General features: G+C 42.9%; 2 protein-coding genes across 8 annotated transcripts; one reads left to right on the top strand and one right to left on the bottom strand.

The window, feature by feature from the left end:
* The first annotated feature begins 2 nt into the window (after window positions 1–2).
* NO66 (Bifunctional lysine-specific demethylase and histidyl-hydroxylase NO66) lies at window positions 3–16,580 on the top strand. Of its 7 annotated transcripts, XR_013033501.1 has the most exons (10): window positions 3–511; window positions 888–1,429; window positions 1,504–1,781; window positions 1,843–2,572; window positions 2,637–2,823; window positions 2,898–3,021; window positions 5,035–5,410; window positions 5,491–5,642; window positions 11,383–11,519; window positions 12,853–16,343. XR_013033501.1 is itself a non-coding variant. In XM_033481836.2 (6 exons), exons 1-6 carry the CDS (start codon window positions 509–511, stop codon window positions 2,967–2,969), a joined length of 1,812 nt encoding a protein of 603 aa, XP_033337727.2. In that variant the 5' UTR covers window positions 3–508; the 3' UTR covers window positions 2,970–3,075. The 7 variants fall into 7 exon arrangements, 2 of the variants coding, with proteins under 2 accessions (XP_033337727.2, XP_033337728.2); XR_013033503.1 differs by lacking the exon at window positions 12,853–16,343 and adding an exon at window positions 16,362–16,580 and having other exon boundaries at window positions 5,035–5,642; XR_013033500.1 differs by having other exon boundaries at window positions 5,035–5,642.
* LOC117227000 (multiple coagulation factor deficiency protein 2 homolog) lies at window positions 3,322–6,649 on the bottom strand. Its single transcript, XM_033481842.2, has 5 exons — window positions 6,526–6,649; window positions 4,798–4,957; window positions 4,598–4,684; window positions 4,314–4,471; window positions 3,322–4,174 (listed from the first exon to the last, which is right to left on the bottom strand). Exons 2-5 carry the CDS (start codon window positions 4,947–4,949, stop codon window positions 4,038–4,040), a joined length of 534 nt encoding a protein of 177 aa, XP_033337733.1. The 5' UTR covers window positions 4,950–4,957; window positions 6,526–6,649; the 3' UTR covers window positions 3,322–4,037.
* Window positions 16,581–25,328: the final 8,748 nt, after the last annotated feature.

The raw sequence follows: 25,328 nt of genomic DNA, 5'->3' as shown, positions 1-25,328 counted from the left end.
TTATTGTCATAGCAGGCACTCTCCAAAAATTAGTTAATATGGATATAGACTTGAGTATTGCTAATGTTTATTGCTCTCATTTATAAGAGAGCTACTTTATTTTCGGTTGAGTAGAGCGTGCGGTTCTATTCGCGGGAATAAATTTGATACTTAAGTGTGTCAAGTTTAACTCCCATTAATCATTCTAAACTGAATATGTTATTTATCATCTTTTAAATTAGCATCATTCGGATACATGATCTTTGTAAGAGCCTGTCATTTATTTATTACATTTTTCTTTAATAATTTCATCGTAAATTTCAAATGCTACTTACAATTTGAATTTCGCGCCGAATAAGCTTTACGAGATAATGTTTATGTATATATGTTGATGTTGAAATGACATGTGACACGACGTACGTGTAAATGATAAATTTAAGCTGAAAATACTGATAATAATAACAGTAATCAACAAACATCATTTTTGACTAGTGCATCATTGAAAATCGAATACAGTCCCATAATTTTCATGGTAATCTTTTATGATATTATTTCATTATTGTTTGGAAGGAGAACCTAACCTCCAAACACACCGGTTTCTATAAGATACACTTTTATTTCGTTATAAATAAACTGCGAATATTACACAAATGTACAATTTTATAAGTTACAATATAGATCCAAAAGAATTAAATCAAAATAAAGTTTTATCTTCGTAATTATTATATCAAATTTTTAAATTATTCATAGTCTTTTCAATTTCTAAGATTTTAATTAACCACATTTACATAAAGATCTACACTCTAATTATAAGCAATATCATTTTTTAATTAACATTTTTATTCCGATTAAGATATAGACATAGTTAGTATTAATAAAGTACAATACTTTTTTACATTAATTTGCAGATGCTTAAGTATCATGAACCGATATCAGCATTTGCTGTACAAGCAATGAAACGCAAGAACATAGAATTAACCTCAAAATCGAAGAAATTAAAAAAGAAGCATGTTACGCCAGTGAAAAGAGTGACCTTACGAAATGACACCAAAGAAGTAACAGAACAGCAACTGAACAAAACAGCTGTGAGCGCGAATCAACAGAAAACAAATAAGACCTCTACGTCCAAAAAACTTGCTCCGTCTGCTCTCAAGAAAAGTAAATCACTTCGAAGCTTTTATCAACTAAGGGAAACAAATAGAAAGATAGTTAACAATTCAAAAGGTTCAAAAACAAAATTGCAATTAAAGAGTCCTCTAATGGTAAATGCAGGTGTTGCAAAAATGAAACACATTAATCAAAAGCATTCAAAACAGAAAAAGAAAGTAAATGAATTATTTCCTCCTAAAGAAGTTAAAATGCCTGAAGACTATCAAAAGAATCCTTTTAACATCAGTCATTCATCGTTTGAATTGATGATACATCCATTGAAAGTGGAAGACTTTTTGGAGTTAGTACAATTTATATTTTAACACAATACTTGTATCTCTGTTTAGTATTAAATTGTTTTTGGAATTGTTTCAGAAAATATTGGGAACAGACACCGGTGCATATAAAGAGGAACTGCAACACTTATTACAAGTTGCTCATGTCCACTCCAATAATGGATAAAATATTAAGAGAGTCTTATATTCAATTCACCAAAAATATTGATATCACTTCTTATGAAAATGGAGTGAGGGAAACACATAATCCTATCGGTAGAGCAGTTCCAAGTGTTGTCTGGGACTATTATGGGAATGGGTGCTCTGTTAGAATGCTAAACCCACAGACATACATACCAATATTGCATTCTCTAAACGGTAATAAAAATATTATATTTTAAAACCGTAGCAAAGCATAATATTTATGCTCCACTTTCAGCCACACTTCAAGAATTCTTTGGTTGCTTTGTGGGAGCAAATGCTTACCTAACGCCTCCAAATAGCCAAGGTTTTGCTCCCCATTATGACGACATAGAAGCTTTCATACTGCAGGTAGAAGGCCAAAAAAGATGGAGGTTATACAAACCACGATATGAGAAAGAATATCTGCCAAGATTCTCTTCGAGAAATTTTGAAGATTCGGAAATAGGAGAACCCATACTGGATACAGTAGTGAAGGCAGGAGACTTGCTATACTTCCCACGCGGAACCATACATCAGGGCACTGCTATGGAGTCCCATAGTCTTCATATAACATTAAGTGTTTATCAGAAAAATAGCTGGACTGACTTTTTAGAGAAGTTACTCCCGGATGCGTTAAAAACTGCGACAGAAAATGACAGCGAGTTTCGAAAAGGATTACCGTTTCATTACTTAAGGCACACTGGCTTTGCTCATTCCGAAAATCAGAGCAGCAGCAAAGAGGAGTTCAGAGAGCAAGTGAGGCATTTGCTTAGAAAGTTGGTGGATCATATTGATGTTGACAAAGCTGCAGATCTGATGGCCAAGAATCATGTGCACGATTTTCTGCCTCCGTTTCTATCGGAGGTTGAGCAGGAATGCTCTGTGCTTCAAGACGGCGAACGCATGACTGCGAATGGTTGTGTGAAGTATCGAGTGGAGATTGAGCCTGACACTAGAATACGATTGCTGCGATCTCATTGTATTAGGTAAGTTGTAACAATTATAGATTTTTATACATTGAACGCACTATTTACTATTCGTTCTCTGCAGATTAGTTAAAGAGCATGGCACGTTCAGGATATACTACTCAAGTGAAAATTCGAAAGAATACCATGAGTATGAGCCACAATTTTTGGAAGTTGGCAAAAAATTTGTACCTGCAGTTAAGGAAATAATTCAGCGATATCCAGAATTCATTTCTGTCAAGGACTTGCCGATCTTCGGCGAAGATAACCAGGTGAGTTCGATGAATTTGTGCGTAATTGTTTTATGATACAATGAAATGCATTTGTTTTTGTGTGTGTTTGGCAGATACAAATAGCTAAAGATCTATGGGAAAAGTGCATTGTGGTGACGGACGAGCCGTTGTGCGTAATAGACTGATTATACAGTTTCTATTAGTGTTTACAAAAGCGACGAGAAAATAAAAAAGAAGGTATTCTTTGGTTTTTATCACATCAACTTACAATAAAAGATTTATTCATCAAAACGTTTTATATGTTTGTTGTACATTCATTTCTAGAAATAAGTGTAAATAAGATTAATTTAATCCTTACATAAGTTAATTAAGTGCTGTAGAGTGTATAAACAATAGTGTTTAATTTCATTTAATAATATAGTTGTAGTCATTAATAAGTATAAATGTTATATATTCGTAAAAGAATAAGGAGTGATTATCCTATAAGGATAATTAAATAAATATCCTTTGTGAGTGTTTAATAATCACAAAAAAATGTAAATTATCGTAAAATAATGATCTTTAATACATAGAAAATTACAATTATGGTTTCTAAGTAGATACCATAAATATACTAGCGTGTTCTAGGCCTAAATTTTCATATTTTATGTATAAAACTAAATCTGAAAAATTTATGATTTTATCGAAAGTATAATTAGTAACTCTCTTATAGTCTCGATGTTCGCGTAATCTTGGTATATACATTATCGTTCATAAATTTGGGATCACTGATTTGAAAGAAAATGCCTTTTTCATTCATTCTCAAGTTCACAAATATATAATTATTGTCTAATGAATTGTAGTTATTTTTGATCTCAAACTTCTGATCGGACTTACACGTGTATTTTCAATATTAATTCATTTGTACGATCAAATTAAATATTAAAATTGTCGTAATATATTTTATATATTCTTTTATCTTAGAAAAAAATATTTTGAGTTAGATAAAATTTTTTGTTAGTCTATGCTGCAAGGCTTATTTAAATTGAAAATATTTTTCGATCCCGCGGTGACCATATAAATTGAAACTATAGAAATTGCATAATAACTTGCAACTTGAATTTCACGGTTCTATAGTTAGACTAATTAGGCGAGTGATTAATGTACTATATAGATTTCATTGATATAAAATATATCGAACGTTTAGCAACTCTTGAATGATTGTAAAATATTAATTTTTATCATTAATTAGGATCTGTCGTTCCTTTTTAATTTTATTTTCCAAGTCGAAGATTGTCGTCCCTCTTTGTTTGTGCGATGTGATCCCTTTGCCTTCCTAGGACGTATTCAATGTACCCAAGGTACCCATCGTTATCCAAATCGTCCTCTTTGAACACCCTGTCTACTAATTCTTCATTAAAACATGCAGAAAAAAGTTAATATCAATTATTGGATATATATTATATCCATAAATATTATATATCCTTAAAATTTATAAATAATTTTTTGTATCATTTGCAGCTTAGAATCTTTTTTTTAAATTTACATACCAATAATATCTGGTAGATCATCTTTCAAAATTTGTCTTGTCTCTTCGCTCAAAGTTATCTGTTCAGCTTCAGATAATCTATTTTCATGAAATGTGTGTTGAATAGCATGGAGAATTTCTAGTCCATCCAATTTCGCATTGTTGTCAACATCGTGGACTCTGCAAGTCGTAGGAATTAATCAAATTAATATTAATAGAACATACATTTATTCTGGCATCATTTTTGCAACTTCATGAAATAATAATACTAAAAAGTAAGTTACGTTTCTCGGTGTAAGAACATACTTGAAGTAATGGAATTCTATTTCCTGTTCGGTCATGTTCGAAAAATCCAATTGGTCTGCCACGTCTCCCATGTCCTCCTTCAAATGACTACAATTATACGGTTAGCTACGTTAATTGTCAGTCCAAAAATATAATTCCGAAAATGTGAATTTAAACATACAAATATAAATATGAAAATATATAAAAATTGTCGAACTAACGTTGCGTCCTGCAAGAGGTTCGTATCTTGCGTAATTTTAACGTCCTTTTGCGGAGCGTAGTGATGATGGGAGACGGCGCTGCGGGGATGATGAGGTCCGCGGAGCCCATTAGAAAACCCCATGTACAGCACCATCAAAATTATAGTTATCATTTGTATAACTGAAACAACGAATTTCAAACGGTTTGATAGTTTTCATATTTCGCAAAATGTTTAACATTGTACAATAATATTCTAGGGTGAAACATAAGGCGGCGACGCAGAGGGTGGCAACGACTGACGAATGACACCGCTTGATATTTCTTGCTGTGCCCGGTAACAATAGGACCTGCTGGGACATGTTCATCGACTATGTTGCCGTACCAGTGCCTATTACCACTTCCACGGACTGAACACCCCCTTAGCTAGCGACAGATGGGCGGTGAAGGGAGTCCCAGTAATTATTATGCGATTACCCACAAGCCCATTGATTTAGATTGGACCCGGGGGGCGAAGCACGGCACTGGGCCCGTCTTCGAATTTGCCACGCATCGCTTACCCGCCTTCGCTATACTTCCAAGAATTATTTCCAAGAATTCCGAACGAACTCTCCTCGACGATGCATTCGCAAAAGGGTGAACAAATGTTCCATTACATTTTTTGTCAGCTACAAAATTAGCGATACATCTTCTATCACCGCTGATTTTTCCAGCAGAAGAGGAAAAAAAGAGAAGAGAAGTGCAGCCGGCGTTTGGGTCGGTAGCAACTCGGAATCAGGAAGCCGAGGGTCGACACTGTGAAGTGTGTACAGGGAGCAATCCTAGATAGGTGTTAAAAAACAAAACAGGAGACAGACAGGAATCCGAGGTACTTACGAATCAATTTTCTATAGGCTTACGGTGGTCGAGTGGGGAATGCATATGTTGAGGGTGCCCCGAGGGGCTTTCGGTGCAAGTGGACCCCCCCGGGTGCTGCACGCACCCCCTAGCTCGAACAGAACACCCTCGATTCGCCCCCTTCTTCGCTCTGGTGTCGAAATCTATAAATAATTTATATCATTTGGTCCATTCAACGAGAGAGCCCATATGTACCTGTGTCGCCTTACAGGGGATCTGTGGCCGCTCCAGATTTTTTTTTTTGGGTATGTTGCTCGACCATTTGTATTATAGCAGAGCAGATCTTATTTTTATCGACGTTGTTCTATTCCGTTTAATTCGTCCGAGCGAAGTTTTTATTTAACTTTGCGTTTCGCACGAAAGTTCTAACTACAAATATAAAGCGTGAAGCAGAAGATGTGCAAAAAGTATGAGCTACGTTAAGTACAACAAATGCTTCATTTTAATCTTAGAGAAGCACAGTCGATTTAAATTAGTCTGGAAACTGAAGAAAATCTTTTGTGAGCGCGATTCTACGTTTAAAAAAAACTTTTACATCGCACCGTACTCTAAAGGAAACGTTTCTGCTCCCCCAAAGGGCCTATTCTCCAAAAGAAATTGAATATCTTGAAACCGGACACCGAGTTTGCAAATGCGCTTTTAAATAGCCCGCGTTCTTTGTCTTCGAAAGCTCGCCGCCCGCGACTATCGGAGCGCGATCTGGAGATGGGGTAGGTCCCTCGCACCCTCCCCGAGTTAGGTTAGGTTAACCTAGTGTCGCAGAGCCGCCGGACTCGAGTTCCATCTCGATTTCAGCGAATTTCCAACCCCTTGGAATGATAATGATTAATGGTAATGATTGAGCATAAATTTACCTTGATTTAGAAGTTGAATCAGCCGATGGTTGATACTCGCGGGCCAGCACCGTGGTCCAATTTTCCCCGTTGGTGATTCCGATGGTGTTTTGGACCTAACGGGGAAATCGCGTGCTTATCGACGTTTTTCGGGGAGCTTGCGTATTCGAGGAGTTGCTCAAAGCTCTGATATCTTCTTGAGCGGGTTATGCGGCTTTTGAATTCTCGACGTGGGTAAGAAAGTCCGTTAAGAACTACCCCTTCGGCTTTTCGATTTTGTGAAAATATTTTGTTTGGTCGCTTTTGGCCGAATGGATGAACAGGGAAAGGTAGGGAGGTTTTTTCGAATATATGTATATATAGGACAGTTCATGAAACAATGATTGATATGCTGAACCACCCCTTTGATTTTACAGAAACGTTCAATTGGTTGCTTTTAGGCAAATCGATGAATGAGTCTTAGAGAATAAATTTGAGTTTCTGAATTATGGGAATACCATTGATGCAACTTTGGTGAACAAATTATTGCTCATTGTAGAGTCAAGTAAAGTTGATACTGAAGAGAAAAGGATGCCTTTCCTATAATAATTATGGCATAGTAGCACAGCTACTCAGGACTACGAATACTCTTTCAACTTTTACAAGGCACAACAAATAGGTTGTTTCACATTTCTAGTGTCCAAGATACTTGTCTCAGACTGAGTTACAGTCTTGACACAGCTGGATTATGCCCAGGAGTTTAAAAGTCCAGAACTAAATCCAGGAGTTAGCTCTTGGACTGCAATCTCCTTTGGACTTTCACAAGCAACAAAAATGCGTTGCTTGCCATTTTCAGCAACAATGACACTTGTCCTGGAGTTATGTTCCAGCCCCTACAAGACTAGACTTGGTTTGAGCTAGATCTAGGAGTCCAAAATTCCAGAATTAAAGCCTGGGATAAGCTTTTATTCTACAACAAATGCTCTTCTAACTTTCAGGAGATATTAAAAACGGGTTCCTTCGTACTGCAAGTACATTGTACCTTGGACTCCCTAGGTCCGGTAACCATGATTGATGATGTGCTCTCACAGAAATCGTTCCAGGAACCGCTTAATCCAACATACAGGGCTATGTTTCGCGATTTTGGGTCTGGATTTTTTCTGAATTTAGAGTTAGAAAAACTTGTGTCCACACCTGATGGCAAAGTTTCTGTGATCCAGGTCCAAGGACTTCCACAGTGACCCCGGTTTTCTGGGGCACGTGCCCACGGATATCGGCATTTCGGGGTACGTTAATACCTCGCTATTCAGACGGATAGAGAGAGAACAGAGCGAAACATTCACTCCTGTACATTGTTTGTGGCTTGGAATCAATAAAAGCATAGCTTTAGGCGACGGTAGTCGTCATGGCAACCGGAGACCCATCCGTGTACCTCGCTCCTCTCTCTCTCTCTCTCTCTCTCTCTCTCTTCCTCTCCCTCCCCCTCCACGTCCCTCTCAACCCCTGTTTTGCTCTCTGTTCCACCCTTAACCTGGTCTCTCCGTCGGTTTTCCCTCCGAACACACGTACCATTCTCTCTTTCGTTCTCTTTTCCTGTTCCACGAGCATCTCCGCCCCCGCACACACCCTACCCTTCGCTCGCCCCCCTCGCACACACCCCCGTGCACACCCTCTTTCGCTACTTTCACCCCCTTCGCTCTCCTACACCGTTTTCTGTTTTTCTCTTTGACTCTTTGGTCCTTGCACACATGCTGTCCAATTTTCTGTTTTCTTCTCTACACCCATTTTCGTACACTTTTCCCCTTTCCCCTTCGCATGCGCGCCCTCGTCTTCGCACCTCCGTACCGTCTCCGGTCGTTCTCTCTTTTTGCCTTTGTCTATCTCCTTTTTTGCATCGCGTTCTCGTTTTTTTTTTTCGGGAACGTGCCCGCGGATACACGTTAATCGTGGACGGCTTTCTTGCGTGTCGCAACCCCCGCGGACTCAGCGGCTCTTCACGAAAACGGGCCCTCGGATTTTCGCGGCGCCGGACACGCCTAATAATCGTCCCCCGTAACCTATCGCCGGCATTTTCGACTTCCGTTTTCCAAATCTGCGGAGCCTGTCGTCGGAAGCAACGTTTCGGTATTAATTTTCGGGTTTGAAAACAATTTAATCAGATTTTTCAACGAAGAATTGAATCTGTTTATTTGTTTATCGTTGTTATGTTTATTTTTTAATTGACACAATCGAGCATGTCAGCTATCCGCATAAGTCAAACCGACCGCGGTTGCTTTTCGCGGGAAATTCGAAATCGAAATTACAGCGATTTATTCTATTCAATGTTATTATAATATATATTATTATAAATTTGATTAAAATTCGGACAAACACGGGTTCTCGATATTTGCTATTTATTTCCGAGCGAAAAATCGAGCTGCGTGGATCGCGGTTAAATTAGGATGTATAGTAATAAGCGTCTAATCAACAGGACTTTCATTGACGCCAGAGATATCGAGGGGATTTCGCGAATTGAAAAACGATCAGGCTGCCGCGACCAAAATGGATTCCCTGGGTGGTAAACCGTTCATCCATAGATCGCGATAGGAGGTCCCGCTCGTTGTAATCGAGTAGAAAACTCAATCGCGATCTAACTTCCGCGTCAGTAGTTCCACTCATTGTTATTGATTCGATTTTGAATAGCCCGGTGCGGATGGAGATAAAAGATTCGCCGGTTCGTTCCGGTTTTTCGGCCTACCGCCAACCGTCCGCAACGTTCTCGCAAATTTTTATTCTCAGCAGCATCTGGGCGTAAGTTAATCTACTGGCCGTGGTCGGGTCCGGTGTGACCCGACCGATCCAATCATCGGCAGAATCGACGGTCATCAAGGATCGGGTTTAGTTCGCAGAAAGGCTTAACCGAAAATTAATCGATATATTCATCGTCGATTGTTATTAAATAGTTATAAAATCGTGGATCTTTTCCGAAAGTTTGTAGAATAGTTTCGTGCAAGTGAACGTTCGCATAGTTCGTTGCAATTAAATCGCAAAATATCGTTAACGTCGAAAATTCGATTTTTCATTACCGCGTTGTTTATCAAATTTATAATGGTTTAAATAATTACTATGCTACGAAAAGAAAATTATTTTTCGACGGAGAAGAGTCTGCCGGATCATTTCCCGCGAGTATCGTCGCGATATCTTGCGCAATTAACTCGCAAGAAATTCTCAAAGTCAAAAATCGCATGTGCCATGATCAAAAAGCTTTCGATGTAATTTACAACTTATTAAACAATCGCAATAATATAAAAAGAAAATATGCACGTACAGGAAAGAGTCCGTAGAATCGTTTGCCACGTGAATAATTCGCGACGAAATACCCGAAAACAGTGGAACTAAAAAATTCGATTTTTCGTTAGCAATAAATAGTTTGATCTCGTTCGTTCGTTTTTTTTTTTAAGCGAACGTATGTTCCACGTTTAGAATGACTCGGGGAACCGCCACGGCGGAAAAAGGAGTCGGTCGGTGTATTTTCGATAATTATTCAACAGTCGATTTGGCCGGTGGGCGGATGGGTGGCTGCGGGGCGACGGGGGGCGAAAGGTAGTTACCTTTGCAAAGCAAGTGCAGGGGATTCCGAGAGTCGTGTTCAACCATCCGGAAGCTATGAATATATTATTTGACGGCCAGTTTCGGTAGTCTCCGATCGGATGGAGCGTCGATCATGGCTGGCGCATCCCTTTGGGCCATTTTCATGCGTCAAATACGACACACCTCGATCGACCGGCTGCTGTGTCGAACGAAAACAAAAATACTGTTAATCGAGCCGGCATTGGTGCGCGGGACGGGTTTTGATTTCTGGCCGATTTCTGGCCTGATCCACCGATCCGTAATGCACCGGCGCAACCGGCGACAAATAGCCCGGATCAGCGGCTCCGACGAATGCCGTCGACGGAACGAATATTTTCGAAAAAATGGTTTCGAAGACTCGGGGATTTTTATGGCCGGCCTCGGCGCCCGTAAACCGGGAATGACAGTGTAGCTAAGCTTTCAGTCATAGCCAGCGGATTCTGAAATTGAATTCTCTTGAAAACGATACTGCTGCGAGCGAGGCCATTTTGTTCTGGGCTCCGGCAATTTGTTCCCTTTTTTTTTTTATTTTTCCATCTGAGGTCAGGCGTTTCGCTGTGTCCCGGCATCGGCGTCGCTGTAATCGCGAACGTAAATGAGAACTGGTCGTTTCCGGATGCTCTTTTCACTCGGAACGATTGTACAGGGTCTTTCGAATACAGTGGCACACCTTTCTGAAACATCGCGGTGGTTCGAAGCTGCTCGAACTTGGTTCGAGCAGCTTTTCGATTGGAAATCGAGATTTTGGGCTCGCCAATTTTTTTTTGTGAATTTGGCACGATCGCTTCGAAAGTCTTTCTTATGGGATACGATTCTACAGAGTCCCAGGAACGCAGCGATAATTATTTCGCTATATCGGGACCGTTCGAACGTGTTCGAAATAATTTTCGAAGAGCAGCCGAGAGATCGTGTCTGAAAACACGCAGAATGTTTTATGTTTTTTTATTTCAACATCGTCTCGCGTAATAGATTCCTAAAAACGTCTAGCTTTCGACGGAATTGTTAATCGATTTTATCAAGGGCTCGGCGCAAGTGAAATGCAAAAAGAGCTGCGAAACAGAGCGTGCAACAAAAAATTGATCTATAATACCGAATCATGTACGGGCACGCTGCGCAAAAAAGTTCTCTGGCCGTCCGTCATCTCGTTGCCGCATAATAAATTTATAAAAACGTTCAACTTTTTTCCGACGGTTTCGAGACTGCAATTTTCAAGAAAACAAGCTTGTTTGCTTTATAATTTTATCAAAAGGGATCAATACTCGATTACATCTATTTTTTATCGATTTCCAGGCCGGTGCACCGTCTCTGGCCGCGGAGCTAAATACACGTGGGAGGCCGTTACGGGGGTGGGGGGTCGGCTCCATAAAGCTTTTTCCGCCGGCTCTCCTTCGACTCGGTGGCCATCTTGCCGAGCGTGTCGCGTCGAGGTAAGAACGCAATTATTTTTAAAATATTTCCTTAACCAGGTTACCCCGAGAGCTGACCCCATGCGTGCGCGAAAAAAAACCCGGGGAGAGCTCGCTCGCGGGAACAGACAAAAAAGAGAGAGGGAAAACACGGTCGCAAAAAAAGGAATACATAAGGAAAACGGCCGCACGGCGGTTTCGAACTGACCGCGGTTTTTACAGCCTCTCCCCACTCTTTTTACTTTTTTGCCCTCGCCCAGGTGACCACCAATCTTCGGCCACCTTCGACGCGTCATCGGTAATTATTTTGGCGACCCTCGAGAGTGTCGTTGCCGCGTTAAAAAACACCCTAAAAGTGTTCCGTGAAGTTAAGCTTTAAATAAGCGCTCGCGAAAGAGTGCTCCGGCGATCGGCGATCTTAATTGCCGGCGAATTAATCGAGCCGCGTGTTCAAATATATCCTAGATGATTTTTAACAGTCTCTTTTGAGATCCAAGAATTTTTAATCAGCAGGAGAATCGATTAAGTCGCGTTAAGATTTATTTGTATAGTTTTTTCTTCTGGTCCAGCAATTTTAACGGAGCTCTCGTCGCTTCGAATGTCTATTAAATCAAATGTTGCACAAAAAATATGTTACCCTTATTCACGAGAGTTCGAAGAATGATTTCCCATGCAAAATCATTTTCATACCCCTTTAACAGTTCCATAATAAAAAATTGTCAGGCCTGCAAATTCGTGCGCATTACATTCAAATCGTGTTTGAACAAATTAAATTTTATTTGAACGTTCCGAATGTTACGAAAAAAGAAAAGAAAAATACGTCGCCGTATTCAGGAGAGCGTGCGTTCTCTATTCCTAGAGAAACGTGTTCCATCTCCCGTGTCGAAACCCCATAAAAAAATGATCGAAGTGAAAAATTCAAGGGAGGATGAATTTTCTCGGGAACGATTTTTTTTCGGATTCGTGCGCATCGTCGGATCGCGAACTGCAACGCCAGCCTATCGTACGATGGAATATCGAAATGATGGTAATAAATAGGCTTCGATACGCTGTTGACTGTGCCGGGGTTTATATTTTGCAGCAGTGACCGTACATTCTTCGCACACCTCTTCCATTCCACGTACTTTTAAACCATCCTCTCTGTCTCTCTTCTCTCTCACTCTCTATCGTTCTCTTCCACTCTTTCGCGCGCTCTCTCTCTCTCTCTCTCTTTTTCTCTCTCGAAACTCTGCCACTTCGATGCTTTTTACGGGGGCGCTTTTTCTCTTATTTTGAACCTCTCGTTGCTTTGGCCAAGAGTTTTCAGTCAGCGTTACGTAGAAAACGTTGAACTTGTTCGTGGTTCTTTTTTCAGGGAAAAAGCACCAGCGGCGAAGGAGACGGGAGATATGGAAGGAAAATGTCAAATTTATCGGGACGAGGCCTTCGGAACGCTAAACTGTAAAAACCGCTGCCGTTTTATCGACAACAATGTAGTCGAAAACCATTTTTCCCCGAACTAATTTCATCGAACATTTCGATCGAACGGTGGACGTCTATTTTTAAAAGAACCTAGAAACGAATTTTTCTCCGGTCGAATTTGATTGAAAATCTAGAAAAAATACGTCGTCGAACGTCTTCGGTTTTTGATTTTTACGGGGGAGAGATACCACGATTAAAAATCCTAAGAAATCGTCAAACACGAACATTCGATTTTTCGTCGCCGAACAGTTCGATTTCGAGATTCTAAATCGTTCAAACGTTCGCGAAGTTGCAAAATTACGTATGTTCGTATAAGGGAGAGTCCGTAGTATCGTTTCCCGCGAGAAACATTTTCCTAGCGTCCGCCATCGAACCGCAAAAAATGGTCAAAGTCGAAATTGAAATAATAGGTAATTAACTTGTCAATTATTTAATAACAATGGTTTAGCCGAAAACAGAATTACAATGAATAAATGCTAGAAATAACGATAATTACGGCAACGTATCGCGTTTCAGTTGCACTAGAATTTTCGCAGCAAAGCGTGCTGCGACAAAGAAATATATTTCCATTAATTACAATTACGATCGCGCGCATAAAAATGTACCCGTTAATATCAGCGACGACGATCTCGATGTTTATTAACAAAAAAAGAAAAAAGTAGATGCCGGCGATTTTTTGTCGGCCGTTCCGGCGACGGGTCGACGGAATTTCCGGCGGCCATAATCGATCATGCGAGATTTTTCGGTGGACGTGCACGTCCGATTGGCCGCCGCCAATTTCCCCGCATACGGTCGATCAAAATATCTTCATCGAATACTTAATTACTTCGATATCGCTATCTTGTAGATGGCTTGCTCTAACAGCCATATACATTATATACCATGAAGACTTATGATGGGGTTCCAATTTGCCGCAGGGCGCCGTCAGGCTGCGTTTAACAACTTTTTAATGGAGGCTTGGCGACCATCACCCCGCCGCCAATGTTGAAACACTAATTCTACCGGGTGGCGTCTTAAAAATCCATCGCCGTTCCTCGAACGTTCGTTCGCTCGCCTCACACGTTACGACAGCCGGACCCGGCCGGATCGGTTTCGGGGCTGATTTATATTATTCGCAGTTTATCCGGGCGAACGGACAACAAGGAATTTCGTTTGGCATTCGCGCGTCTCTGGAATCATAGCTATCAGCACAGGCTCGGTGCGTCGAACGTACCCGATTGATTTTTCGTGTACGCACGCACAGATACGTGCAGGCACACATTCGGGTCGAGCTATCGCTCCGAGCTCTCGCAAAATCAACCCCGAGCCCGACCACCCCCGCCTCTATGACAATTCTCCACCCCTGATAAGCGTTCGCCTTCTCGCTACCCCTCCCTCGACGCGATCGACCCCCCTACTCCTCTCCTGTCATCCAACGGTGCCAGGCGTGGACCGAGCAGCCACGGCACCCCGGGACTCCCATCGACAACCCTTCGAAAATTTTCTTTCGAACAATTTTTATCTCGATTTGATTACTCGGAGGATCGTTTCGACGAGCCGCTTCGCGTTCGGGGGAGCTTCGCGATTTTTTCAGGCCGACGTTTCGAATGATTTTGTCGTGGGACCTTAGCGAGCAGTTTTGTTAGTGTTCCGAGTGTATCTGTGAATTTTTTGGACCACGATACATGAATATTTAGAGCGCCGTTAGCGATTAGGCGGACTTTTGGAAATGTTATGTATTGCGCGATCTATTATTCTGGATCGATTTTGTGATTTTTTTATGACCGAGATTCGAAAGCTTTTTTAATGCCACTTTGACGCGCATGTTTATTCATGTCTCGACTATTTTCGTGAATTTTTTGGATCGCGGCGAATCAAAATTCCGATTGTCGTCGGCGATTAAGTATGTTCTTAAAAATATTGCTTTAGGGTGACGTTCAGCGTGTTTGGATCGTCGCCGTAAAAAATCGCAGAGCTGGCTTAAGCAAGATCTTAAGCAAGATCTCTTTAGGGGTGTAATTAGTCACCGATAATTTTAATTTAACCTTGTTTAAAGAATTTTGGAACACAGTCGAGCCGCGAATAAAGATCAACGATATTTTCAAGGGTACGTTCGATCGCCGCTAACAATCTCAATTTCGAATTTTCCTTGCCGCAAAAATTCACGAATATAGCGGAAACATAAAGGAAAATGCTCGCCAAGCTTCCATAACGAACGGTTTAGAATTGCAATGGCAAAAAAATCGCGAACTCAGCATAAAATTGTAGATCGTGCAATAAATGATTTATTAAGGGTGTGTTTCACCGCTCGCGGCAATCTGAATTTTAATTTTTCATGATCCAAAAAATTCATGCACACGGTCGAAACGCGGATAAAAACGCGCGCCGATGTCGCGTAACGATCGTTTTCGCAGTTCCTTCGTGAAAAAATCGCGAAGTTGACCTATAATCGTAGATCGCGCGATAGGCACCGTTTCGAGTTCGCGCTCGATCGTCGACAAAAATCTGCATTCTAATTTCTGCTTCCTACAAAACGTTCGCGAACACGGTGAAATTATTGCCGAAAACGCACGGCAAAGCCGCGCAACGAAAGGATCCGAGGCTTCATCGGGGAAAAAGGATCGCGAAGTCACCGTTGGCCGGCCACGATTAAGCCGTTAGAACTACGGCTAAAAAATTCCGTGGAAAAGGATCGAGAAGATCTCGGGGCTCGCCTCGATTCCTCGATCTTCCGCCGTGCGCCCCCGGCCCCTTTGTCATCGCCATTCTCCGCCTTCAGTTCCCTTTTCCAGGGGTTTTCTTTTTTGCTCGCTCGCGTGTTTAGCCAAGAGCCCTCACGGGCGGAAGCGTCACGTACAGCTCTGAAACAAAAACGTAGCGACGTCAAATGTGATTACGAGAGCTGCGAGAGCAGCTCCAGAACGCGGATGCTGCGCTAGGTTGGGTGGAGAACAACCGGCGAGCTGGTAGAGGACGCCTAGAAAGCTTCGGTTGTGCTCGACAAAGAGGACAACGACGGAGAGCCGCTGAAAGAGGGAGAGAGAGAAAGACAGAGAGAGAGACACACACACACACACACACACACACACACACACAGAGAGCAAGAGAGAGAGAGAGAGGAAGAGAGAGATGAGACCGAGGCGGAGAACCAGGGAGAGAAAGAGGGTGAGAGATGCGCAAGGAAAGAGGGTTGACTCAGGGCTGAATCTACACCGAGTCACGGAAGTATTCGCACACCTCCTAACACCCACTATTCCGCCTCACCATCGGGAAGTTCGAACCATTGATATTTTCTCAGATCCGAAATTCGAACGAGAAATGCTGCTTTTGGTGCTACGTTGCTTACCCTAATTTTAAATCATTTGTAATATATCTTTCGTTAATAAATGGCTTTATCAACAAGAATTTTTCACGTTGTTTTAGGACATTTTTATGGACATCCAATGGAGGACCGTTTTTACATTGGAAAAACTAAAAACACTTTGCTGAACGTTCTACCGGAAGCAAATTAGGCGTTGTACCACTGGAAATAATTTGGACATGGATCTGTTGGAAGCAACTTTTATATTATCGCAGCGAAGATGATTTATATATCGTTCGAGGACAGACAAATTATAGAACTGTTTTATTGGAAAAACAATTTGTACGTTGTTCTACTTAGAATCATTTTTGTGATGTTCTGCCGAAAGCGATTTGTAATATATATAATATAAATAATATAATATATATAATATAATATAAATAATAATATAATATAATATAAATAATAATATAATATAATATAAATAATAATATAATATAATATAATATACCACTGGAAACAATTTAGACATGGTTTCACTAAAGACGACTTATATATTGCATAACTACGAACATATATATTTATGTTTTTATATTTTTCTTATATATTTTATTTTCATTTATATCTTCCCACTAAATATCAATTATATATTGTATCTTCAAAGACTATGGATTGTACCACTGAGAACAATTTATCCATACATCGTTCTTGGTTAAATTGTTGCACTATCGAAACAGAATATCTATGCAGTTCCATTAAAAACAATGTATATATTGTTCCATTAAGAGTAATTTACGCACGTGTTACAGTAAAACTAATTTTTATACAGTTCTACTAAAAGCGATTCATACATTGTTCCATTAAAACTTCCATTAAAACACAAGTATACTGTTACGGTGAAACTGCTGTTATAGTTTCACTGAGAACAATTTATGCATTATTCTATCAAAAATAATGTACAAATATTTCACGAACGTATCACTAAATGTAAACACCTACGTTATTAATTAATGCAATGTTCCTTCGTAAAAAAAAGAGTAGAATTTGGAATGTACATACTCGTACGATTGCTTATTATTTTCTCTTGATATTTTGTGGGAAGATACAGCGAACGATGAAGTCGTACGTGTGATCATTAAGAAAATAAAATGGTGCAATAGAAACGCCGACAATACAATTACCACGCCATTCTTCGATAAGCCATTCTGATCGAACAACGTTAACAGTTCTATCCGGAGAGATAGGAAAAAAAAAGCGGGAATAAGGATTGATTATATGTTTCGTAAATGGTGCATTCTGCTATGTTGACACTTACGGGAACGTTTAAATTGAACAAGAGTGCTTATTATATACGGAAGTCGTCGGCGAGAGAGTCGGCCGGGGCAGCAGCACGTGCTTGCCAATTTGTCCACCGCACGTGTCACCGATAAAACCATGTCAAAATATTGCTCGCTATTTGAATAGGCCAATTATAACGGCAGCCTCCTCAACACGCCCATCTCTTTTCACAAAAAAAAGCCTCCGTCTCGTCCGCCATTTTTATTTGCTGTTTTATTACAGGCCAAACAAAATCAAGCCAAGCGAAGAATCAAATCTAATCAATTTAATTCCAGCTTCACAATAAAACAAACTGTTGCGTTTTCGTTGCACTATGCTCTCTAAAAAAATTCGAGGGACCACCCTAAACTTCTCTTATCAATGGCAACGATCGTTTTACGTTGAATAAAATTAAACGATACGTAAAATTGGACGAAATATATAAGAAATTACGTTTTTTTAAATTTCTAAAATAAGAAAATATTTTATTTAATATTTGCGATATTTTTTAAAATCTATTTAACGATGGATAAAATTTATTATCGCTTTGCGATATTTTTTAAACAATATAAATTGTTCTGAGACATTTTGAACGCATTAAGCGCATTTTCTAATTGAACACATTATTCAGACGTAATGCAAGTGAAATGTGCGATGTAATACGTCCAAGGGACGCTTGCGAAATTATTGAGCGCGTAGTCGGTAAGATATTCGATTGCGTTGCGGTGTAATAATTGGAAGCGCATCGATTTGCAGTCGGATATCGAGAAGCTGCGAAAAAATAACAGTTCCGATAGAGTTCGGAGTGATTGGCGATGCAAATGGCGGCGTCTCGATAAAATGAGAGGCTGAAAGCGAAGGTTTGCTCGGTATTTGAGCGTCTTTGACAACATTCGCCTAAATGGAGGCGACACGTACGATTCCCGAAGAGGCGCAGCGCGTAGATCAAAGCCGGTGAATTTCCGATGCACTGATCGAGGGTGCACGGATATTCTGAAAAGGGGGTGCAACACCATATCGACGGGGCGTGGTCGAAATCTGTCACACTAGCCACGAACAAACCGATGCATTGTCAGCAATGATACAGCGCTGACTCCTAAAAGCACTCACCGACACAGAGAAAAATTATAGCGAAGATCAGAATCAAAGGAGAGCGAAGTCTTTCCTGCAAAATTTTATCGCGCACGATCTGCCGTAACTCCTACGAAAAAAATTGCAGCGTAATCTACCTTGGCCCGTTTTATAGGGTAAAGTCTCTACTTTCGATTAGGCTAAATGCAATTTTTCTTTAACGCTTCTTCTTTATCTATAAAATCGATTATTGTACGCCAAGAGACGAAAGATTGCGAAATCTTGGGCAAAAAGTACGATACGTTGGAATGACCATAACTTCTTAGAAAAAAATCGTAGCATAATGTACTTTAGCTCGTTTTACAGAGCGAAGTTTCTACTTTCGCAAGCCCTAGCTGAGTTTTCCGTCAAAAAATGTCTGCCCACCGTAGATTCATCGAAAGTATAACGACGCATTTCTTCGAAATTTTCCAAATTTTTCAAATTCGAATGTCTCCGGGCGGTTGAGAGAATTTCGTCTGGTGCTCCAATTAGCATGAATTTGAACCGCGAACCAACCCCTTTCCAACGCGACCAAGAAGCTCGGCCTACGATTTTTCGTGGCCGCGGTATCGCGCTTTGAAGGGGTAAACGCAGCCGTTGCGCTACTCTGCTCGGCTAAACTTTCACATTACAATGATATTAATAATAATAACGAAGGGACGGTTCCGCAAACGAACGAGATTACGTGGCAACATCCGCTTAGCATAATCGCGTAGCGAAAGTTAATAATTTCGAAGCGTAACAATCATTCTTATCGGACTCTTTGTCTCGAACGCGAGCAACTAACGAACGCGGATGAACGTGGATTATTAATGTGGACAAGAGGAAAAATGCTTCGCGGCGGGTCTTCCTTCGTCTTTTTTTCTTTCTTTATTTCTTTCTTTCTTTCTTTTTCTTTACCCGACGACAACAACGTTCCGTTCAGCTAAATAGAACTACGCACGTATCGTATGCGAGCCCGCGTGTCGCATCAGCGTAACGTAATGCTGTTACATAGTTATGTCGAATATTTTCCCAGCAACTCTTCCTGCTTTGTTCGGCTACCGAAAATTCCGCGGAACGCGGAAATTGCCGGCTCGTTCCGCCGCCCAAAGACGTTCTTTCACGTCGACCATACATTTTCACCCCGCCGATTTCGCAGTGTCCCGCGCAGAGACAGCGCGGTTCGTTATCAATTCGTTCGTTAATTTTCGTGTTCGCGAAGCTCCAAACGATCGGCCAACGATTGTCGGCAGACCTGAATCGCGCTGCCGGCGATCCGTTGGCAATGCGAAGCTCGTAAAATCGGGCGACCGCCATCGGAACACAGAAATATCAAAGTTATCGCTGGATTTCCTCGAGGCTCTCGCCTGGGAGCTGCGCCGTCTAACCTATTTATCAGTGATCTCTCTGGGGGATTTTGATTCTGCAAATTCTTACTATATGCTGATCACTCGGAGATCCATCGCTGGATCGATCACCAGCTCTCTATCAGTTCGGGGACCGCTTAATGTCACCGATTCGAGGATTCCGACCGGATCAAACTCAGCCAGGAATATCATTTTCTTTCAAGATAATGCTCCGATGAGATCGTACACAGTTCAACTGGGTCGTAGGTAGTTTTCTAAGCTCGTATTATAGCTTGTTGAAGTCGTCTGACTTTTTCATCGAGGCGATTGGCGAACTAGATCGCAAGGATCTAGGGATTAAGGGTGTCTGAGAATGTTTACGAGCGATTCACACTGGAAAAATGCGAAAACTGTAGCGACACGGTTTCGAATAATTTGTGTACGCGTATAGGAGCCTGTATAGAGACTCCGTATTGCTGAGCCACTGTTTCTCCGTGATCCAAGGTCCTCGTGGACCTAATTTACAAGGGGTAGATCGCTTAGATTAGATCCGATCGCATGGATTGGAAAGCCAACTTTACGGTCCGCGCGGACCATATGCAGGTTGTGCCTCGTAAGGGTGGTCTAATCGATAGCTTTCAAAGATTCAGATAACACTCGATCGTTGGTTTTCATGTGTAGATGCACGGGGGGCGATATACTTGTCAAGGAATCATGCCGGTCTCGAATATGATCCGAGATATTAGCCTGCGAGACGAGACCTTTTTCGAGGGTACGCTCGAACGCTCGCAACTTGCTCGATTTGGACTTTTTCTTCGTGCGAAAATTCATGCGCACAGCTGAAACTCTAACGAAAATATTCGTCAAAGTTTTATGATAATTAGACCGGCCGTTTTGTTGCAAGAAAATTCCAAAGTTGCGCAAAATTCCTATTCTCGGAAGGGGGTTGCGATAGATTCATTTTTGAGGGTGCATTAAATCGCTCGCGATTAACTCAATTTTTATTTTTGCTTTATCGAAGGATAAAGCACGTAGTTGAAACATGAAGAAAAATATCCGTTGAAGTTTTTACAATAATCGCTTTCCAAGTTTTATGTTCCGAAATTGGACAAAAGTAGAAGGGGTTGGAATAGATTAATTTTCGTGGACACATTCAATCGTCGACGATTAAAGTAATTTTACTAAACTATGTAATTTAGTGTAACTTATGTAATTGATTAAATTATATTATTATATAATTTGACTAAATTATAAGAAAATTGTTTCGTTGCGAAGGAAAAAGTGTGAAAGTCGTTCGAAACTAGATCGTAGAATAGGTGGGATAAGCAGCCGGCTTCTGGCATCGAAAAATTGCCACGCGGTTTACATAGTAAATAAAATGTAATGCACACGGGGTCGAAATCGAGCCGGGATCCACGAAATTCGGGGGATACAGTTTTGCCATGATTCGCCGGCGAGCCCCGAACAGCCGAGTCGAACGCCGAGCAATAAAAATCCAGGCGAGCAGGTGTGAATGCGTTTATAAATTTCGCAAATTCCGGCTTTGATCGACCCGCTATGTAAAATGTCATTATTCGTGCGCCGCATTTCGCATTCTTAATGAGAGATTCCGAAATCTGCAACTAAAGCGAACATAATGAACACGTACCATAACTGCGGCGCTCTCTTCGGATCCGACGCAATCCGATTACTTTTCAAGGGCTCAAACGCTAAAAGATTGTGTTTATACAGGGTCGTGGAAACGAACGAGCTATGATTATCGGCTGATCGTTGTCGGCGTAACAAAGAAAAATATAAATAAAGAACAGCAATATAAAAAAAGAACAACTTCCAAGGAATAAGCTCCGGAGAAACTGAATTTCTCGGGCGAAACCGAGATACGTAGCTCGGTAAAGAAATATGCTAAACGATTCTGCAAGGAAAGCTGCGTAAAAAATGAGAAACGAATGTTTTTCGTTCGGGGCTCAGTTTTCGAGAGAGTCGAATTTCAAAATATTGGTCGAGCGTGCGAAAGGGTGAGACGATTCGCTTTGGACTTCGAACTGCGTTTTCTTGGAAACGGTGCCTCGAGCGGAAAAATGTTGTTCCACAATTTTCGTAGCTGCTTGAAAGATGAATCGCGTGGTGCGGTCTTTTTTTAAATTTTAAACGACGGTTCACGGGAAAATCGTGGTTAATCGACCGATTCCCGGGGTGCTCGCGAGAAGGGGTGGGTTTTTGAGGATTTACGAAAGTTTAAGGAGGCGGAGGCTCTAGGAACTTGATGTTCCTCGTTCCTAGCCCTTGCTCGTACCCTTCGGCTGCATATCTGTTCGATCTCACCCTCGGGCACCCTCTCGCCACGCTCTGAAGGAGGGTCGAACGAGAAGTGGGCGTCAAGTCGACGAATCGAAGGGTTTTGTCGAAGTTCCTTGAGGAACCAGACAGGCTACGGTTATATGTGAGTCATCCCGTATGACGGGGATACGGGAGTGCCGAATGAATTCCCTTGGACCAGAAATTACGACAGGCGGGATGTATTTTATTATTTTTCCGGAGGCAATTCGGCCTGCAATATTTTTCCTCTCGACGGTGCAGTCGACAGCCACTTAGCTGCCACGACTTTGATTTCTCCTATCTGTACAAATTTTTTCGGCATAGCCTAAACATTAACGAAATAAGCTGGAATATTAGGGGATGAAATATTTCGAGGATGTAGCTGTTTGTTTAGAACACATTGGATATTGATTTTTGCCGTAGCCAAAAGATTGGGGAAACAGCGTAAGTGCTGATGAAACAGCATAACATTTCACGAACATAATTGAAACTCGAACAACACTGCATCAACCTCCCCTCACCCCTCCAAAAAACATTTTCTTATAAATTGCCAAAGTCGCCCCAAAAAATCGCCGTAAAATAAAAAAAAAAATAGAAATAAAAAACACCCCCCAAAAGATGCCTTCGAAACCACCCCGTATCCGCTTCCCCGAACACCCCATAAATATCGCTCTCCCTAAAGCCACCCCCTAATCCTCCTCGCCGTCGAAACCCCTGTTCCTCCGAATTCTCGTTGCTGGCCGAACAGCCGAGCAAAAATTAAAACACCGATCTCCGAATAAGACGAACTCCGCTGTTCCTTCGAAAATAAAAAAAAATAGAGGAGAAAAAAGCCGTAACTAAAGACGCGGAGGGCAACCTTAAGGGCCGCTACAATTCCAGCTATCTAGAAGAAGCCCTAAAGCCTCCCTCCGCGCACCGTTCGGCCGCGTACACCCGCGCCGAGCACCCCGCGCCCACCCTCTTCGGTGTACACGGTACGAAAAGCTAGATAGCAGGGTGGAAAGAAAATCGCTCGCAGGTTATTTTCCAGAAGAATTTTTATTGGTAAGTCCGCCATCTTGGCCGGCTGGTGGGGGAGCCGCGATCAGGCGGCGGCGAGCCTCGATTGGCCGGCGTAGGGGATGCGTTGCCACGGCGACGGCCAATCCGGTGGCCGGATTCCACGCCTCGTGGTCTGCGCGCCGAAGCCCCCGAGCTTTTGGAACTGGCGAGGGGCCGGCGGGGGAGGGGGCCGGGATCGCTGGCGACCCCCCACCACCTTCGACGACCCCTCCGAGCCGTGTCCCCCCGCGGAGTCACCGGGATAACTGCATTTCGCGGACAGAATCCCACAAGAACTCACGGCGAGCGGTCGCCCCTCTCGATTGCTCGGCTCGTTTCGGGTTTTTCCTGCTCGCAGAGCCGCGTCGCCGCGACGCCCGTTGCCCGCGAGGGCCACTCCGGCGAGTTCCGATTGCCCGCGAGGGCCCGCACCGCACCGCGACGCGAGACGCGAGCCTCTCAGGCCCTCTTCTTCTTCTTCTCGGAATCATCAGCCGAGTCGCATTCGAGTATCTTCTCTCCTATCTCTGTCCTCTCGTGCCGCTCGCGACCCCCCTGTTCACTCCCCCCCTTCTTCGGCGACCCGCCAGGTGCCTCCACCCCCTCCGCCCACCACCCGCCGACCGCCCTGTTGACTGGGAGCCGCGTAATTGCATCGACGGGATAATAAGATTTCAATTTCGAAATCGAGGCCGCGGTAGCGATAACGTCCGCCCGCGATTAACCCGTGTTTTACAGCCCTTTCGGCTCTCTTACGGCCTCCCCGGCCTCCCCCCACCGCCGCCGCCGACACCGCCACCACCGCCGCCGCCTGCCGCCGTCGCCGCCGTAAACATTAGCAGCGTCGTGGATCGCATTGTCGAAGAGGTTCTCGCGGTAACTCGGTCGAAATTGGGCTATCCTTGCTGCTACGCCGAATTCCGCGTGGCGCGGGACACCGGCCTCTGGGAGCAAGCTTGGACCCCTCTCGAGCAGCCAAGCTCTTGTCCGACCGCTGGGGACCGAAGACGGCGGCCCAGGAGCCACAGGATTTCTCTCGGAGCTTCGCCGAAGAGCCAGACCACCCTTGACCCGGGTGCCGAGGATCCAAGACCTATTAGAGCATCGTTGAAGCAAGGGGAACGCCGGCTCTGGGACCTAGATCGAAGCATCGCGGAGAGACACGGTACCCTCGATAAGGTCGTCGCGGGTCTGGGACTCGTCGGGCCCCTCGGGACTAGTCCCGGTCGACTGCCGAAGGACCGCCGAGAAGACAGAGTACTCGCAGTCAGGGTGGTGCGAGAGTTGTTCGGCCGGAAGAGGACGCCGGACAGTGAGCTCTGGGGACGTCCGAGAGCCCTGTGAACAGCGTCGGAGCTCCCATCGAGGCTCGTTGTGGATGACAGTGTCCAGAAAGAGGACTATGCTTCGTTGAGGCACGAGATCTTTGAGGACCGCCCGTTGGAGACGATGCCCGGTTAATCAGCAGGCCGAGGCTCGCCAGGAAGTGTCGTAATATTGTGTTGAAGCAGTGCGTCCTGACTTGTGTATACTTAAGTAGTTACTCTGATGCCTCTCTCTCTCTCGCCACCCAGAAAAGAGTAGTTATTCTCTCTAAGTCGACGTTCTGAAGGATTACGCACTCGAGGTTAGTCTAAATTCTATGATGCCGCGTCGCCCAGGGATCACATCCAAGCGTCGCTAGGCAGACGAAGAGACGAGAATCCGCTGTCGCCTCTTCTCGCGGCGTATGCCCTGCAGAATAGAAGGATTAACCGCTTCTTGCCGAGTCCTCCGAGCCCTCCAGGCTGTTGAATCTCTCGCGGTTCAAGCGTTCGACGTCCCGAGAAGTTGAATTGCTTGGAAGTCAAAGGATACGCGAAACTGAGCAGCTTCGCGGGTTGACTGGGATTTCCTTAGGCGACACGGTCCGAGTCGAGCTTCCGAAGAAGCCTGAAGCAAGCCGAGTCGTCGAGTCCTCTTCTCGAGTGA

This window comes from Megalopta genalis, chromosome 5 (assembly GCF_051020955.1).
Source record: "Megalopta genalis isolate 19385.01 chromosome 5, iyMegGena1_principal, whole genome shotgun sequence".
In the NCBI taxonomy this organism is placed as follows: Eukaryota; Metazoa; Arthropoda; class Insecta; order Hymenoptera; family Halictidae; genus Megalopta; species Megalopta genalis.
This window is presented reverse-complemented; position numbering and strand designations above follow the sequence as displayed.

Coding starts and splice junctions, on each gene's coding strand:
- LOC117227000 (XM_033481842.2), bottom strand. CDS start 4,949: ATGATAACTATAATTTTGATGGTGCTGTACATGGGGTTTTCTAATGGG. Junction 4,472..4,597: donor ATAGAATTCCATTACTTCAA/GTATGTTCTTAC, acceptor TACGACTTGCAG/AGTCCACGATGTTGACAACA. Junction 4,175..4,313: donor TGATCTACCAGATATTATTG/GTATGTAAATTT, acceptor GTTTTAATGAAG/AATTAGTAGACAGGGTGTTC.
- NO66 (XM_033481836.2), top strand. Junction 1,430..1,503: donor AAAGTGGAAGACTTTTTGGA/GTTAGTACAATT, acceptor GAATTGTTTCAG/AAAATATTGGGAACAGACAC. Junction 2,824..2,897: donor TCTTCGGCGAAGATAACCAG/GTGAGTTCGATG, acceptor TGTGTTTGGCAG/ATACAAATAGCTAAAGATCT.